Genomic DNA, 19,939 nt, shown 5'->3' with positions numbered 1-19,939 from the left:
GGCTGCTTGTCAACAGTTCAATTTATACCTTTTATTATTACGTATAAATCCCTATTGGAGGGACACCAAAATATACACTGTATGTTGCAAAATCTTCTTTTGTTCAACATATTTTTTATGCAATCGTTGAAGTATGATGAAATTGAAAATAATTTACATAAAAATTTTGTATATGCGTATTTAATTTCTTATTCCTAGGAAGTAAATGCACGAATGCATACTTACTTTTAAATATTAACTCCATAGCAGCAGAAATCTTAACATTCTTTCCTAATGATATTTTGAAATTTAAATTGACTCTTATACATGTAATACAATGACTTCAGGAGAATCATTTCTTTTCAACAAAAACAAATTAAAAAGAAAGCAACAATAAAACTCAATAAACTTGTCATATGACGATAAAAATATCTAGATAACAACTTTCCTTCTAAATTACAAACAAAAAAATTCTCTTTAAGAATAATTCTTCTAAAGAATGTTTGGATGAATTGTGTGTGAACAAATGTTTTCTTCAAAAAAAAAAAACATGTAAAAATATTATATTTTGCAATGTGGAAAAGTTATAAAGTTTGATTTATTTCTCAAAACACAATTAATTGATGGAAGAGTAGTACAAAACAGTATACGATATATTTTAATAAGAATAAATATGAATCATTTGTTTCAAATATAAACAAGTCCGACTTGGGAAAGCCCTTTGACTTCTTAATGTTAATACGGTATACAATGCAAGTCGGAAAGAAAATTATTGGCAAATAGCATGAAAATCCAGAAAAGTTTATCTGAAGCAGTACAACAATCAAAAGTAATAATAGACTTTACATAAAGCAGAATAAATCCGGCAGAAGACTTAAATTAACTCCTTTGACTTCGTAATGTTAATATTGTGGTGGATAGGCAGGGTTTCCACCGTAGTGTGGTTGTTGTCCGTAAGGATTGTATCCTGGTTGTGGTTGTCCGTAGCCTGGTTGTGGTTGTCCGTAGCCGGGCTGTGGCGGCCCATGTCCGTGTTCAACATGGACTGTTAAAAAAAAACACAGAGATCTTAAATTTTATGAGAAATACCCAGTTTTATGTTTGATGAAAATGAGACATGTCAATTTTGTAGACGTTTTAAAAAATAACGTATGATGATATTTTGAACATATTTCTATTTCTTGTCGAATGAATTGTTTTTTCCCTCATACTTCTTTACCTGATCAAAACATATGGCTTATGGCGGATGTGACTGATTAATAGGGGAAGCTAACTCTATTAAGGCACCCCATCCCACCTCTGTTATTTCCAGTTTATTCAGTTTGTTTATTCCCTTGTTTACGTATTTCTCATATCGATCACTGGTCGTTATCTTCAACGTGATTGTAACAAGGGTAAACATTACCTGTGGTTACTGTATTGGGACTGGCCACATTGTGAACAACGGTGCTCCGATGCTTTTTCTTGTAGATGATTATGATCACTACGACAACCACGATTGCGAAAACTATGGCCCCTGCTACTGCCCCACCAATGGTACCGGTGTCACTGTAGTAATAGTACAGACCCTGAGACGTGCTACTACCCCACACGCTCGCTGCACGAACGGTACACGAACGCTACACGGTTTGCACGAAACGCTGCACGGTTTACACGAAACGCTACACGGTTTGCACGAAACGCTACACGGTTTACACGAAACGCTTTACACGAAAGGCTGCACGGTTTACACGAAAGGCTGCACGAAACGCTTTGTACACGTTTCTCACACGCTTTGTGCACGATTCTCGCACGGTTTGGCCTCGGTTTGGATTTTTCTACTCGGAATATCTCGGGCATTTTTACCGCTTTATCATTAATTCAATGAAAATCGCTCAAAAAGCCACATTAAGCAGCTGTTTAAATTAAATTTAGTACACTTGTATTATAAAAACCGATAGAAATATTTAATACTCTGACAGTTGTAATTAATTGATAAATAATTGTCAGTTCGAATTTATTTATTTATTTATCCAACTGTTTAAAAACGAAATGCCGATATCGTGAATGACTGTTTAATAAAATACAATTTTATATACAGGCATAAGTTAATAAATTCATTTCAATGTAATATTTTTACGAGTATAATTTGATAAATTGATTTAATAAATTGAACACAAATTCGATTTCTCACCGCAGGAATATAAACTCATTGATTTTTAATAATATTGATTATATTGTGTTTGATTTCCGTAGGCGGATTATTTTTTGTGATTTTGATTTTAAATTATAAATTAAATTTGTCTATATACTCTACTAACGATTATTGATACATTTTTAAAGATTTTTTTTACGCAAGCATTATCAATAGGAGGGAAACCGGTAAAGGGGGGGGGGGTAATGTGATCTATTAATCTATTCTATACTCTTTCTCTTTTTACATGAAGCTTATCAAATAACATCAGTATACCCATCATACTGTAAAATCCTTCATTTCAAAACAGGACTAAACGTATGTTTATATGTGTACATTTATTAATAGTCGCGGCATTTGACAATACATTGTACATACAATATAGATCGATCTTAACACCGGCATTCAGGTATATTACAAGAAAACTGAAATATCTTAGATGAAATAAAAAGTACGTGATTTATAAAACAAATAATATACAATTATTCATGATTTACTCCTAAGCTTTTCTTACATGATATTCATAAAAAGACTACCAAATCAGTTCCGTTTATTCTTTACTGTTTACAGCTAGAAATTCGGATTTACAAATAAAAGATGAAATCCGCTGATTTATAAGTTGTACCTATCTAATATTTATAGAACCATTTTATTAAAAAAAACAAATAAAATCTAGTCGTAATTTTCAGGTGTCATTAAGCCGTGAACTCTACAAGTACATATAGCAAAACAGGTTTTCAATTGCAATGCACTCGGAGCCCGTGATCGCTGTTGTAAATGACCTTGATCACAGTTGAAAGGCGGAAAGAAGATTCCAATACATTTTTAAGGGGTGTATCTGCGCATACATTTAACAACGAATTTAAACAAGAATAGAAAATTAAGCATTTAATTAAACTAACATTAGATTGAAAGCTACAACAAAAAATGAAAGACTGTACTAGTATTTTAATTTAACACCCCCCCCCCCGTCGTTTATAAAGATATGGTCGTCAGTGCATGTGAATTAAAATTATAAAATCCATTTTTTTGACAATAATGAGCAACAAGTTTTATGTATTAAAAGATATGAAATGACACATCGTTTCAAATGTAAAGACAAGAGCGGAGTCCTGATATATTTTTGATTTAAATTAAAAAAAAATATATTACCGGTATTTCTTTCTTTCTTTGAGAAAAAATATTTAAGAAGCCACGATCGCGTTGATACATGTAGTATATTGAATACAATGTCCTTAAAATTGTTGTACATAGCTGATTTATTTGAACACATTTTCTATAGAAGGAAAAGAAATCAAACAAATATAAATCATACATTACCGTTTAATTTCATTTTGTGGTTCCATTTTTTTTGTTTTTGTTTTTACTCCTATAATATCACAAGCATGACTAATTCAATTATAAAATACTAATAGAATTTTACATCCTGACCCATCGATAGCCATATTTGAAATGAAATGACTTCCGAATGAATCTTACACGATTCTTGCACGAAAGTCGCACGTTTCTCACACGGTTCTTACACGAAAGTCGCACGTTTCTCACACGCTTTTCGCACGCTCGCTTCACGGTTTGCACGAAACGCTTTGGACTTACACGAAACGCTGCACGGTTTACACGAAACGCTACACGGTTTGCACGAAACGCTGCACGGTTTACACGAAACGCTACACGGTTTGCACGAAACGGAAAGCGCACGAAAGCCACACGCTTTTTTGGGGTAGTAGCACGTCTCAGGGTCTGTAGTAGCAGTAGTAGTACGTGTAGTACGACGAATAGCGACAGTAGGAAGCTGCTGACACAGCATTGTCTCCTACAACAATGAGTTAAACAATATCATGCCATTTCCTATGTAATACATATGTATTAGGTAATTATATAGTTGATCTTTGCATAAAAAAATTATATGTCGTGGTATATACATAGTATACTTAAGTATTAAATGTATTAGATTTGTTTTAAACTATATATAAAGTGTTCCAGTAATGATTAATTCAGCATTAACATATTATGATATTTTTGAGAGTGTGCATTGTTGAGGATGCCTCAGTGTGATGTTCATTTTGATATGGAAGTATCTACATAGTGATGTTCTTCTGTGCTTCTCTTTATTTCATTATTTCTTATAGTGATGTATTTATAACAGTTTTCTTTAATCTAAAGCCATGGTCTAGAGATTTAAACAACCTATCGTCTAACTGTGTATTTAACTTTTGAAGTCTATTTTGTGGATAATTTTATTATCTTCACCTCACTGAAATGTTAACGTTGTATTTGTATGCACATTGCCAATGTTATTTTACGTAAAAAAATAATGAAAAGGAAATGATATTTTTTATTTCCATTATAACAACCAGTATTTTTATAGCTACTTTTTTTTCTTTCAATCAATGTGTATGAATTCATTACATTTGTCACCTTAGAAATCAATATTATATTTGAAATTGTAGTCAACTAGTCGATAGGGGGAAGGGGGGGGGGTTGTATATTAGTATCTTCAAAAAGTAACATATATATGATTATATGCAATAGCAATATGATGATAAAATATATATTATCTTTTCTTTGAAGATCAAATAATAATAAACAAGACAAAGGTGTTCAATGTAGAACTTGTAAATGAATGTATCATATGAGTCATAAAATAAAATGAATAAAACGGCAAAATGCTTACTTATAACGTTAAAGAAGCTGAGGATAAATATCCATATAATTTTAGTTGAGTCCATGTTTGCCCTTAAAACAAGCTGCAATATGGAACAAATTTTGCAATTTATAAATTAGAGTATATATTTAAATCTAAAGATCACACAAGTTCTACATGAACAGGATCGTACTAAATTAGCTAATCAGCTCAAGGATATCTTTCGTCAAATTTGATAGTCTATTAGTTTGAAATAAAAGCCTCTTAGTATCGTAGTTTACAACACAAAGAAGTTTTGCAATAGTTTTATATTTTCAATTACAAACATACAGATATATACTTTCACAATATTGTTTATTCTCTTCAATATCTTATGCGATGAAATATGTAGAAAAAAAGAAACATATCAATTTTTATTGTGGCCTGTTAAGGTGACATAATTATGTATCCTAAACTTTTTTTTACTAGTATTTGAATTAACAGAAAAATTTCAGACGTACATTGTAAGTTTACTTTGTAATCTTTTGCAATTGTCAGTTGCTCTCATTTGAGGTTGAATATTCAATTTCATATGTTTGAAATATCAGCTAGAAAAAAGAAAATATGAAAATATAGAAAATCAACATTTTAACAGATATGATTGTATGTGAGACGCGGCAAAAAACTCGCCCGCAATATATAATTATTTTTATGCCTCCTCCTTCCTTTACCTCAACATAACATAAACACCACGTATGTTGAAATTGTAATTTATTGATCAAATGAATCTTGATCAACAATCCAAACATGTAATAGAAACAAATCAAAATATCTACCAAAATATTCCTAAAACTACATGCAATTATACGGTTCACAAAAATAAGCAAATACAAAAGAACATACAAAATGCAATCAGTACTTCAAAACCTAAACACTCAAGAGTTTACTTTTTCATACAATGAACATAGCTTAGTTAAAAATTGACATTGAATCTGTCTCGAAAAACAGACAGATATACACACAAATTTACACACACAAATACAAATCCGTAAACTTAAAAAGTAACATGTATGGGACTAACAGATAAGTTCAAATGTTAATATATCACAATTTTAATTTGTCATCTTATCACAGGTATAAACCTTTTTTTATTTCCAAAGAAGAAAGTACGGTATGAGCAAAAATCCGCCCAGTCCCAAATTCTAATTAAATTATTCATGAAACATGTCTAGGGTGAACACTTCCTAAGTCATTTTAATTTTTGCTATTATCTCAAACCATTTCTCCGAGAGAGCTCTTTAAATATAGGTAGTTTTCGTAAGAAAATAACGCAATGACGTTATGACGTCAACTTGACGTTATCGGATTTTGAACGTTTTATTCCCGATACAGCGTAAAAGAAGAATAAATTTTAAACTGAAAAAAAGCGATAGCCCACTCTTCTGTTTCCTTTGTGAGCTATTTTTTAGATGTGGAGAGAGTTTAAATTTCGCTGAATTTAAAAATTATTTTCTTTACTGGAAATTTTGTTGGTCATTGATTTTACTAGTTTTTCGGAGAAAACGATTCAGCAAGAAAGTCAATGGAACATAATTTTTAGCTTGAAGTCCATTATTCCAATTTTTTTATCACGATTAAATCTTAAAATTCTGAATGAACGATATATCTTTCATTTCATTTTTTTTTGTATGTGTGTATACAGTGTAAGTTTGTAAATAGAAAATAAACACGAGGACATACATTATACATGTATGAATTTACTGCATACGATATTGTTCGTGCATTATTATGATGGTTTTTTATAATAAAGACGGTTATCTTAATTTGAAGTTTGTTGATACCATGTATATAAATTAACAAAACACAATTTTCAGTTTCGGCTTTTACTTTTTGAGAATACATATGCATACGTGAACATTTTTTTTTCAACTTTTATAACAAACAAAAAAAGAACATCAGGATATGCAAAAAAAAAAAAACATTAAAAGGAGCTACGATTCTTTTTTGGTAGTAAAAAGCATTGAAAATTTCCGTTTTGAAAAGTCGCTTGAAATCATTAATCCACCTTTACGATTTTCAGCATTATTGAATCATGGTTAGTAGCCCCCCCCCTCCCGAAACCGACCCCCCCTTTTTTTCTTGGATCACATGTGATGCACATTCTTTAATTGCAGACCGATCTGCCATCATGTTTACTAAATGCAAATATATCTAACCTTGGTGATTTTAACGACTTGCGTTCAATGTTTATTTCATTTCTTTATTATGCTCCGAAATTGTTATAGTTGCTTTACACCATCAGAATCTCGGAGCGAAAAAGAAATCTGATTTTAACCAGAACTGCTCTTCATTGCAAATTGTGGCGTCTTCATATGAGTGAAAAATTCGCGAGAGGTAAAACATCTTTATATGAGTAATAATTATCTTCCATTGACATAATAATGCTTTAAAATCAAAATGTGGGATATAGATTCTTTCAGATTTATACAGGTACGTACATGTAGCAACGTGGGGGGGGGGGGCACTTTTATTTCCCAACATTACTTTTACTCTTGAAATTGTTTATTGAAAAAGCTGGTCGGCCCCAAGCCCTTACTATGGTAAAGTGATGTAAGGGAAATGTAGTATTGTATGCAAAAAATTTGTACTGAAAGAACTCGGCACCTGAAAAAAAAAATGGCCGCTACCCCCCACCCCCACGAAATAGGAATTTCTAGTTTTGGCAATGCTTTTTTTTTTGGCTCGTCAACTTTTCCAGGTGAGTAACAAAAATTCTCTGGCTGCCTCCTCTCTTTCTCTCTCTCTCTCCCCCCCCCCCCCCCCGTTTTCAAAAGCGATGCTACGTGCCTGTTATATACATGTAACACTTTCGAATCTCTTTTTGTATATTTCTGATTAGAAATATAACTTCACACGAACAAGTTGTCACTTTAATTTGATTGAGAATGTAAAGTCGAACTAAATTTTAAAGCTAAATATGGCCTATCTGAGCTTAAAAAATTACGAGATTAAGTGTAGATTAAGATGATATTTGCTATCTACGTTCAAATTGATTTTTTTTCACGAATTTGAACTTAAATATCCCCAAGTGTCTGTGGGTTAAATTGACTTTTAAACTGTGTCTGATATTTTTTATCCAAGCCGGAAATAAATAAAAAGATTATTGTTTTAAATCTGCGATACTGAGTATCTATGAAACGCGGTGTAATTTACAGGAATTCCGATATTTATATAAGGTAACAAAACAAATAGAAAGATCTGTTTAATTTTATTTAGTCTGCATGCCGTTTATGGCTTGAAAGCAAGGATTTTCGTGATTAAACGAATATACAAGTACTTTGTGAACATTGCATTTAAATTTAATTGAACTCTTTTGCACAACACTCGTTTACAAAGAATACCTATACTTAAAAATATACCTTTACGAGATGATGATCATAACTTACAAATGGATACGGATTAATGAGAAGAAAGTTTGTTAAACGCTTATTTTTTTTTAATAACAAAGGGAACTATATATCTGATATGTGTTGTACAGGCAGCTCTTTTCTCCAGACACAAAAACATAAGATGAAATTTGGGACTGATCAGGAGTGACAATTCCGGTATATCTATAAGGGCCGCCGCACTGAGTATTTTTTCTTTGCAATATCCCCCCCCCCCTATTTTTTACAATAACTGTTTGAACGATCCTCCTCATCCAAAGTGCCCCCCCCCCCGGTTTTGTGTTTGAATTTTCTTTTTAATTTATATGTCGCTCCCAACTCCGTCGTTTATTGACGATTAAGGTTTCCTGACAGATAATTAATTACAGTCATTTTTAGTTTATCTAGTAATCTTCATTTAATTAAAAAAAAAACAGGTGAAGTATATGCCTTTTTTGTTAATTCATCGTGGAATATAAACTAGACTGGTGCATTCAAAAGTTTATCTAGAGGCGCAATGAGCAACAAGCTACAAATATAGAGCGTGAAATAAAATATTGATCAAAGTTTTCAGAGTATCTTTTTTTTATATATATATTAACCAACTGACTGTGGGAAGGATATACATGTATTTTAAAATCCATCCGTAACGTACATATACATGTGTGTTTATATAAGAATGCAACAATATATGGCTTCGGAATATTGATTAATTTGAACAGATTTTGCAAAGGATTATATTTTATATTATAAGTGTTTTGAATAAAAAAATTAAATAATAAGAAAATCAAATGGGGTCTATTGTGACGTCATTGTTAGCATTACGTAATTTATTCACATCTGTTGACGGTAGCTGTATGAACTTTCTCAGTTTTTTTTAAATAAAATCATACCTTTGGAATAAAATACACCCGTTTTCTTCTTCTGTGCTAATACGATTCATCAACTGATTTTTTTTAAATTTAGCGTTTTCATTGGTTCTTGATCCTATATTGGAAATGTTTGTCAGATGCAGGTTAGGCCTTCACATCCCAGGGCCCATCGTCATCAGTCGTATTATTCTTTCGTATTTTCAAGTTTGTATGCTATTTTTCTTGACAAATAGACTTACATGAAAAATAAATACATTGCCGATGCATGGATTAATAATTTATTAACATTTTGTATGAACTATGGTCATATAATTTCACATAAATAAAAATACACCTCTCAATGAACGTTCAATCCGTCACCGGAAATAGTACTGTAAAGTCAAAATAAACATACTGCACATTCCTCGAGCAAAATCTTATCCCTGTTTTCATTTGTCTTTCATCAAAATGTTTTGAAATATACGTGTTTTATTTTGCTCGAGGGGTGTGCACTACTTCAATTTTAGAAATATCTGTCGAAAATAGTGGAAAAACTAGCAATATCCGGAAAAAACGGATCTTTAAACGTGGTCTACACGTCTACATGACATAGTGTGGAAATTTTGCTTCGCATATTCTAAAACTACCAATCATCTAGTACATGCACATAGATTTAAAATTTTGGCAAACCTGTATATTATATTACGGAAAATACTGGGCCTCCGTATAATAACTAACGTACTTAATTCTTTAAAAAAAGCCTATTTATTTTATTTAATGATATGAAATCAAAATATGTATTAAAGCATATGTGTCATCATTGAAATAAGATAAATCGAGGTCTCCCGCTGCAGTAGGCTTTAATTTAGGAGGTATGTCCAGTACACGATGTTTTTTCGATATTGTCGACATCGTTGTAAGAATACTAGTCCTTCTAATATCATAACATATTCAACATGACAGTAATACCTTTGTTTATATCTGTATATATTACATCGTTAACCAATATAATGTAAACATCTTGTTAATATTGCCTTCTTTTTATCTTGTTTACATCGTTCACATCGTCGACATCGCAATGTTGGACGATATCGAGTCTACATCGTGTCAACATTGCCCTACTTATTTTTCTTGTTTACATCGTTAACATCTTCTACATTGCAATGTTGGTCGATATCGAGTCGACATCGTGTCAACATTGCCTTGTCTTTATCTTTGTTTACATCGTTCACATCGTCGATATTGAAATGTTGGAAGATATCGAGTCTACATCGTGTCCACATTGCCCTACTTATTTTCCTTGTTTACATTGTTAACATCGTCGACATTGCAATGTTGGTCGATATCGAGTCGACATCGTGTCAACATTGCCTTGTTTTTATCTTTGTTTACATCGTTCACATCGTCGACATCGCAATGTTGGACGATATCGAGTCGACATCGTGTCAACATTGCCCAACTTATTTTTCTTGTTTACATCGTTAACATCGTCGACATTGCAATGTTGGTAGATATCGAGTCGACATCGTGTCAACATTGCCCTACTTATTTTTCTTGTTTACATCGTTGCTATTGTGACGGCGTAAACGTGACGTCAGAAATAAACTTTATATAGTGACGACAAATTGTACGGGAAAATATTTTAATTAATTTGTTTTGAGTCAGTTACGTAATTTATTTAGGGAATGTGTATAGTTTTATTATGGATTTGATTGACTTATTGAAAACAGTTAGAAAAAACCGAGTCGCATGTGGATGCATAATATTATTACATTTTGTGCGAGACTAAACCTAATTATTAGAGTTCTGTGCGAGACTAACCCTAATTATTAAAGAGTTGTGGCGAGACTAACCCTAATTATTATAGAGTTGTGTGTGAGACTAACCCTAATTATTATAGAGTTGTGTGCGAGACTAACCCTAATTATTAGAGTTGTGTGCGAGACTAACCCTAATTATTATAGAATTGTGTGTGAGATTAACCCTAATTATTACAGAGTTGTGTGCGAGACTAACCCTTATTTGTAGAGTTGTGTGCGAGACTAACCCTAATTATTATAGAGTTGTGTGCGAGACTAACCCTAATTAATAGAGTTGTGTGCGAGACTATACCTAATTAGTAGAGTTGTGTGCAAGACTAACCCTAATTAGTAGAGTTGTGTGCGAGACTAACCCTAATTAGTAGAGTTGTGTATTTGTATAGAGTGGGGTGTGAAACTAACCCTGTTTAGAATAGAATGAGTTGCGAGACTAACCCTGTTTTGTATAGAGTGGGGTGCGAGAATAACCCTGTTTTGTATAGAGTGGGGTGCGAGAATAACCTTATTTTGTATAGAGTGGGGTGCGATTTTGTCGAGTTGGGGTTAAGTCTAAATCGTAAAACGTATCAACATCGTTTACATTGCGATGTCGACGTCGACGATGTCGTCATGTAGAAATGATAACAATGTATACGATGTAAATGCGATATCGTATCAACATTGTTTACATTGCGATGTCGACGATGTCCTCATGTAGAAATATTAACAATGTAGACGATGTAAACGCGATATCGTGTCAACATTGTCAACATTACGATGTCGACGATGTCGTTATGTAGAAGTAATAACAATGTTAACAATGTAAACGCGATATCGTATCAACATTGTCAACATTGTGATGTCGACGTCGACGATGTCGTCATGTAGAAATGATAACAATGTAGACGATGTAAACGCGATATCGTATCAACATTGTTTACATTGCGATGTCGACGATGTCGTCATATAGAAATAATAACAATGTTGACAATGTAAACACGATATTGTATCAACATTGTCAACATTGCGATGTCGACAATATCGAATTGATTAAGTGAACTGGACATGAATGTAATTTAGGTGCCGAGTTCATATCTCAATTTGCGTCACTCAACTGGCAGTTTAAAACACCTCTGAAGGGTGGCAAATTTGTTTGCTTTTAAATATACCTACACTGTACATGTAGCATACTTTAAATATGGCAACGTCAGGTAAACTAAAAAAAAAATCTAAGCAGTTTTTCAATGCTACTATACGAGGTGTTTTAGAATAATGAATTCTGTGATTGTTCTAATATCTTATTAGTCATTTGTTTGATCAGTCCATCTTCTCTGATACAAATAGATGGAAGAAAACGTACAGCTAAGTTTTAACACGATATTTTATTTTGTTTGTCTAAAAGTACTGAAGAGTGAATGTTTGCATTTTCATTACATACAAAACTAAAATTTATGATTCATTTCCAAAATGCAAAATAAGAACTTGTTTATTTCATTGGTAAATTTAACTTCTTTTAACTTAAATAGTATACACTCATGTCAAAGGTATGTAATGAAAATCAATGTTTATTTTAAAAAATCTAATAATTATACACAAATAACAAGCACCTGAAGCTCCGACCATTGTATCTGAAATCATTTCAATTCAATGTATGATTTTTTTTACTTGTGAAAATTAGCGACATCAATCAACCAAACTTGTAAGAGATTTATTAGGACCCGACACTCCAAACCACACTTTAAGTAGATATGTTTTTTGCATAGAGCAGATTAATATCTGATTTGAATTATGCAAGTAGTTGTAGAGTGTTTCGGCTATTAAGAAGCCTCATCAGGGGTCACGGACATAAATCATGGTGTTTGTTTTAGGTGAGACCGGATTATCTCGTCACCTATATTCTTGTGTTTGCTGTAAGCAATGATTGGTTGAGAATGAAATAAAGTTTTGCATTCTGGATTTTTAAGAATGGTGTTCCAATATTTTAGAATTCGTTTTTTCAGTCCTTTAACGCAAGGGTTAAATTTAGTAACCAGTACTGTAGGGTTACGTAATGACTGTTCTTTAGTCTTTTTGATGATGAGTTTTGATCGGTTTGTGTTGACCGTTTCCTTGATAATAGGATCAATTTCCGAAGTAGAGTAGCCTCGCTTTGATAAGTGCGTCTTGAAGTCATTAAGTGTTGCATGTAATATTTCAGGGTCAGTGGTGTTTCTTGCATGTCTAATGCATTCTCCTTTAATGAATCCTTTAAACACAGCTGGGCTATGAGCGCTCTGTCTGTGTAAATACTGAAAGTTATTTGTTGGTTTGATAAACGACTTGATATCAAGTTTGTTAAAATTTTGAAATTTCTGTCCTTTATAAACTGTAGTATCAAGGAAGTTGACAGCAGATGGAGAAATTTCAAATGTTAATCTTAGATGCTTGTGACAGTGATTGCCGATATTAAAGAATTCTTCTATCTCTGGCTGCGTTCCATTGAATATTATGAAACCGTCATCACGGTATCTGCCGTGGAAGACAATTTTGCTGGCATGACGAAATTGTGCCATTATATGCTTTGTGATTTGATACATTCTGATGTCACAGATCTCTGGACTGGGGACTGCCCCCATACTTGCTCCTATTATTTGTTTGTAATATTTTCCGTCGAATTCAAAGTAATTGTTTTCCAAGACGCATTTCAGTAAGAAGTTTAGATCCTCAGGGTCCGGATATGGAATGTCTAATTGCGTTTTATTGGCCTGTGTGTAAGCCTCATTTACTGATGAGAGAAGTTCGTTGAATTCCATGTTTGTGTACATGCTCGTCACATCATAAGTAATTAATAATGCGTTTGTTGGCAATGTGAGGCCTTCGATTTTGGTGATAAAGTCCGTAGTGTCTTTGATATAAGTTGATTGTTTTTGTACAATGGGTACAAGAAAGTAATCGCAATATTGTCCTATTTTCCTCGTTGGCGTATCGCATTGCGAGATAATTGGTCTACCAGGTGGTAATTTCCTAATGCTGCACTGACCGTTTATTAGAGCATTGTAAATGTTTGCTGGTATTTTGTGGGTACAAATGCCCACATTTGAGTGAAGGTTTTTTGTCATTAAGAAATTTGTAAGTTTCTTTGTCCAGTGACCCATTTGAATGCATTGCGGCAAGTTTATTTTGAATGTTTTCATGCAGTTTGAGCATGTTGGGTTCAGATACTTGCATATAGTGTTTAGATTGCAGTTGGCTTTGTGCTTCTAAGACATACTGGTCTTTGTTCCTGATGACAATTGTGTTGCTTTTATCTGCTTTTTTAATAACAATGTCGTTGTTATTTTTAAGAGATAAAATAGCTTCTCTTTCAGCATTTGAGATGTTTGATCTCTTTTTTGCAATTTCCAAAGAGGAAAGTTCCAATTTTGTTTTATCTATATATTCCTCGAGTTCGCTGCATGTAAATGGCGGTTTGTAGCCAGATTTTGTGTTAAAGGGGTGAATGGCATTGTCGTCTCCGGTATGAAAGTGGAATTTGCATCTGAGTTTCCTGGCAAATTCTTCAAAATCTTTGAGCAGCAGGCTTTTAGCATTGTCGCTTTTAGGCGTTGGAATAAATTTTAAGCCTTTGCTTAGAACTGAGAGTTCATGTTGGGATAAGTTGTATCTTGATAGATTTAGAACAAACTTTCCCCCTGTGGCCGTAGTTTCCTTGCAGTGAGCTTTAACTCCCCGTAAATAATTACGAGTGCGTTTAGCATTTTTGCATTGCTTACTCCGTCTATTTATTCGTCGAGCCATTCAAATAGAGGAGCAGTAGGTGGTAAATATATTGTATATAGCGAGGCGCTATAGATCAACAATGAGTATTTCGATGAGATAATGAATCCGTCTAATTATCAATAAGTGTTGATAGATTAGAGGATAAGAAGAGTGGGAAAATTAGCGACATCAATCAACCAAACTTGTAAGAGATTTATTAGGACCCGACACTCCAAACCACACTTTAAGTAGATATGTTTTTTGCATAGAGCAGATTAATATCTGATTTGAGTTATGCAAGTAGTTGTAGAGTGTTTCGGCTATTAAGAAGCCTCATCAGGGGTCACGGACATAAATCATGGTGTTTGTTTTAGGTGAGACCGGATTATCTCGTCACCTATATTCTTGTGTTTGCTGTAAGCAATGATTGGTTGAGAATTAAATAAAGTTTTGCATTCTGGATTTCTAAGAATGGTGTTCCAATATTTTAGAATTCGTTTTTTCAGTCCTTTAACGCAAGGGTTAAATTTAGTAACCAGTACTGTAGGGTTACGTAATGACTGTTCTTTAGTCTTTTTGATGATGAGTTTTGATCGGTTTGTGTTGACCGTTTCCTTGATAATAGGATCAATTTCCGAAGTAGAGTAGCCTCGCTTTGATAAGTGCGTCTTGAAGTCATTAAGTGTTGCATGTAATATTTCAGGGTCAGTGGTGTTTCTTGCATGTCTAATGCATTCTCCTTTAATGAATCCCTTAAACACAGCTGGGCTATGAGCGCTCTGTCTGTGTAGATACTGAAAGTTATTTGTTGGTTTGATAAACGACTTGATATCAAGTTTGTTAAAATTTTGAAATTTCTGTCCTTTATAAACTGTAGTATCAAGGAAGTTGACAGCAGATGGAGAAATTTCAAATGTAAATCTAAGATGCTTGTGACAGTGATTGCCGATATTAAAGAATTCTTCTATCTCTGGTTGCGTTCCATTGAATATTATGAAACCGTCATCACGGAAGACAATTTTGCTGGCATGACGAAATTGTGCCATTATATGCTTTGTGATTTGATACATTCTGATGTCACAGATCTCTGGACTGGGGACTGCCCCCATACTTGCTCCTATTATTTGTTTGTAATATTTTCCGTCGAATTCAAAGTTATTGTTTTCCAAGACGCATTTCAGTAAGAAGTTTAGATCCTCAGGGTCCGGATATGGAATGTCTAATTGTGTTTTATTGGCCTGTGTGTAAGCCTCATTTACTGATGAGAGAAGTTCGTTGAATTCCATGTTTGTGTACATGCTCGTCACATCATAAGTAATTAATAATGCGTTTGTTGGCAATGTGAGGCCTTCGATTTTGGTGATAAAGTCCGTAGTGTCTTTGATATAAGTTGATTGTTTTTGTACAATGGGTACAAGAAAGTAATCGCAATATTGTCCTATTTTCCTCCTTGGCGTATCGCATTGCGAGATAATTGGTCTACCAGGTGGTAATTTCCTAATGCTGCACTGACCGTTTATTAGAGCATTGTAAATGTTTGCTGGTATTTTGTGGGTTTTCGGTAAAAGGTATAAATGCCCACATTTGAGTGAAGGTTTTTTGTCATTAAGAAATTTGTAAGTTTCTTTGTCCAGTGACCCATTTGAATGCATTGCGGCAAGTTTATTTTGAATGTTTTCATGCAGTTTGAGCATGTTGGGTTCAGATACTTGCATATAGTGTTTAGATTGCAGTTGGCTTTGTGCTTCTAAGACATACTGGTCTTTGTTCCTGATGACAATTGTGTTGCTTTTATCTGCTTTTTTAATAATAACAATGTCGTTGTTATTTTTAAGAGATAAAATAGCTTCTCTTTCAGCATTTGAGATGTTTGATCTCTTTTTTGCAATTTCCAAAGAGGAAAGTTCCAATTTTGTTTTATCTATATATTCCTCGAGTTCGCTGCATGTAAATGGCGGTTTGTAGCCAGATTTTATGTTAAAGGGGTGAATGGCATTGTCGTCTCCGGTATGAAAGTGGAATTTGCATCTGAGTTTCCTGGCAAATTCTTCAAAGTCTTTGAGCAGCAGGCTTTTAGCATTGTCGCTTTTAGGCGTTGGAATAAATTTTAAGTCTTTGCTTGGAACTGAGAGTTCATTTTCGGATAAGTTGTATCTTGATAGATTTAGAACAAACTTGCCCCCTGTGGCCGTAGTTTCCTTGCAGTGAGCTTTAACTCCCCATAAATAATTACGAGTGCGTTTAGCATTTTTGCATTGTTTACTCCGTCTATTTATTCGTCGAGCCATTCAAATAGAGGAGCAGTAGGTGGTAAATATATTGTATATAGCGAGGCGCTATAGATCAACAATGAGTATTTCGATGAGATAATGAATCCGTCTAATTATCAATAAGTGTTGATAGATTAGAGGATAAGAAGAGTATGTGGCTATAAGAAACCGATAGTCAGATTCCGATGATTCGTTATGGCCACGTGCAAGGGGCGGTGTTTGTTTACGAGCTGGTCCAATGGGTGGCTAATGCACACCAATTTTATAGTAATTAATCCTGTGGATCTTAAGCCGTCTGATATACATAGTGTCATAAAATGAGGCTAAAATGAAGATCCGTCTTAATATCATATGATGATATTAAGAGGATTAATATTTCACATGACTGTCTAAATCCTGAATGAATTCTTCCTGGTTTAAGCTGATCTGGTCCTTCACTATATCCTAGTATTCACAATCTGATATTCTCGTGGTTTTCTTGCATTGGTACAAAGAAATTGAATGAAAGGCACTATTGTATGTGTATACTTGAGCAAGCCGAAGTATTTGATTATAAGAGAAGCGTAAAAGACGATCTTTGAAGTAGCAGTTCAATCCTTTACAAACATGTGCTGATTTGGTAAAGGAAGTGCTGGTAATAAAATGTCTTAGTAGACAATAGAAGCAAAGAGTGTGGCCGGATTGTTGGATGACCAAATAAACCACACAAGTCGATCGCTGTCCAAGGGAGGGCGATGCACGGGATGATGCCGGTGGGACATTGTCCCTAGTCAAAGTGTGAAAATTAGCGACATCAATCAACCAAACTTGTAAGAGATTTATTAGGACCCGACACTCCAAACCACACTTTAAGTAGATATGTTTTTTGCATAGAGCAGATTAATATCTGATTTGAGTTATGCAAGTAGTTGTAGAGTGTTCCGGCTATTAAGAAGCCTCATCAGGGGTCACGGACATAAATCATGGAATCCTGATGAGGCTTCTTAATAGCCGAAACACTCTACAACTACTTGCATAACTCAAATCAGATATTAATCTGCTCTATGCAAAAAACATATCTACTTAAAGTGTGGTTTGGAGTGTCGGGAATGCACGGGATGATGCCGGTGGGACATTGTCCCTAGTCAAAGTGTGAAAATTAGCGACATCAATCAACCAAACTTGTAAGAGATTTATTAGGACCCGACACTCCAAACCACACTTTAAGTAGATATGTTTTTTGCATAGAGCAGATTAATATCTGATTTGAGTTATGCAAGTAGTTGTAGAGTGTTTCGGCTATTAAGAAGCCTCATCAGGGGTCACGGACATAAATCATGGAATCCTGATGAGGCTTCTTAATAGCCGAAACACTCTACAACTACTTGCATAACTCAAATCAGATATTAATCTGCTCTATGCAAAAAACATATCTACTTAAAGTGTGGTTTGGAGTGTCGGGTCCTAATAAATCTCTTACAAGTTTGGTTGATTGATGTCGCTAATTTTCACACAGAGATAGAAGAATTCTTTAATATCGGCAATCACTGTCACAAGCATCTTAGATTTACATTTGAAATTTCTCCATCTGCTGTCAACTTCCTTGATACTACAGTTTATAAAGGACAGAAATTTCAAAATTTTAACAAACTTGATATCAAGTCGTTTATCAAACCAACAAATAACTTTCAGTATCTACACAGACAGAGCGCTCATAGCCCAGCTGTGTTTAAGGGATTCATTAAAGGAGAATGCATTAGACATGCAAGAAACACCACTGACCCTGAAATATTACATGCAACACTTAATGACTTCAAGACGCACTTATCAAAGCGAGGCTACTCTACTTCGGAAATTGATCCTATTATCAAGGAAACGGTCAACACAAACCGATCAAAACTCATCATCAAAAAGACTAAAGAACAGTCATTACGTAACCCTACAGTACTGGTTACTAAATTGAACCCTTGCGTTAAAGGACTGAAAAAACGAATTCTAAAATATTGGAACACCATTCTTAGAAATCCAGAATGCAAAACGTTATTTAATTCTCAACCAATCATTGCTTACAGCAAACACAAGAATATAGGTGACGAGATAATCCGGTCTCACCTAAAACAAACACCATGATTTATGTCCGTGACCCCTGATGAGGCTTCTTAATAGCCGAAACACTCTACAACTACTTGCATAACTCAAATCAGATATTAATCTGCTCTATGCAAAAAACATATCTACTTAAAGTGTGGTTTGGAGTGTCGGGTCCTAATAAATCTCTTACAAGTTTGGTTGATTGATGTCGCTAATTTTCACAAACGCACTCGTAATTATTTACGGGGAGTTAAAGCTCACTGCAAGGAAACTACGGCCACAGGGGGAAAGTTTGTTCTAAATCTATCAAGATACAACTTATCCCAACATGAACTCTCAGTTCTAAGCAAAGGCTTAAAATTTATTCCAACGCCTAAAAGCGACAATGCTAAAAGCCTGCTGCTCAAAGATTTTGAAGAATTTGCCAGGAAACTCAGATGCAAATTCCACTTTCATACCGGAGACGACAATGCCATTCACCCCTTTAACACAAAATCTGGCTACAAACCGCCATTTACATGCAGCGAACTCGAGGAATATATAGATAAAACAAAATTGGAACTTTCCTCTTTGGAAATTGCAAAAAAGAGATCAAACATCTCAAATGCTGAAAGAGAAGCTATTTTATCTCTTAAAAATAACAACGACATTGTTATTAAAAAAGCAGATAAAAGCAACACAATTGTCATCAGGAACAAAGACCAGTATGTCTTAGAAGCACAAAGCCAACTGCAATCTAAACACTATATGCAAGTATCTGAACCCAACATGCTCAAACTGCATGAAAACATTCAAAATAAACTTGCCGCAATGCATTCAAATGGGTCACTGGACAAAGAAACTTACAAATTTCTTAATGACAAAAAACCTTCACTCAAATGTGGGCATTTGTACCCACAAAATACCAGCAAACATTTACAATGCTCTAATAAACGGTCAGTGCAGCATTAGGAAATTACCACCTGGTAGACCAATTATCTCGCAATGCGATACGCCAAGGAGGAAAATAGG

The 19,939-nt window shown here is 34.1% G+C and overlaps 1 protein-coding gene across 4 annotated transcripts in view; it reads right to left on the bottom strand.

Moving 5' to 3' along the window:
* Positions 1–624: 624 nt before the first annotated feature.
* LOC134233667 (comitin-like) overlaps positions 625–19,939 on the bottom strand; it is a 37,414-nt gene continuing 18,099 nt past the window's right edge. For 2 of the 4 annotated variants that reach the window (XM_062715653.1, XM_062715655.1), the window contains exons 2-4: positions 3,898–3,965; positions 1,385–1,541; positions 625–1,024 (exon numbers count right to left, since the gene is read on the bottom strand). In XM_062715653.1, coding sequence (XP_062571637.1) covers positions 882–1,024; positions 1,385–1,541; positions 3,898–3,965 — 368 coding nt within the window. In that variant the 3' untranslated portion in view covers positions 625–881. Of the gene's footprint in view, positions 1,025–1,384; positions 1,542–3,897; positions 3,966–4,826; positions 4,900–5,296; positions 5,372–19,939 lie in introns of those variants that run through there. The other 2 variants (XM_062715654.1, XM_062715656.1) reach the window with 2 other exon arrangements.

This window comes from Saccostrea cucullata, unplaced genomic scaffold (genome assembly GCF_032062105.1).
Source record: "Saccostrea cucullata isolate Sc308-1 unplaced genomic scaffold, CSIRO_AGI_Scuc_v1 ctg4045, whole genome shotgun sequence".
Taxonomy (NCBI): Eukaryota; Metazoa; Mollusca; class Bivalvia; order Ostreida; family Ostreidae; genus Saccostrea; species Saccostrea cuccullata.
Note: the sequence above shows the minus strand (reverse complement) of the source record. Positions and strands in the feature narration are given on the sequence as shown.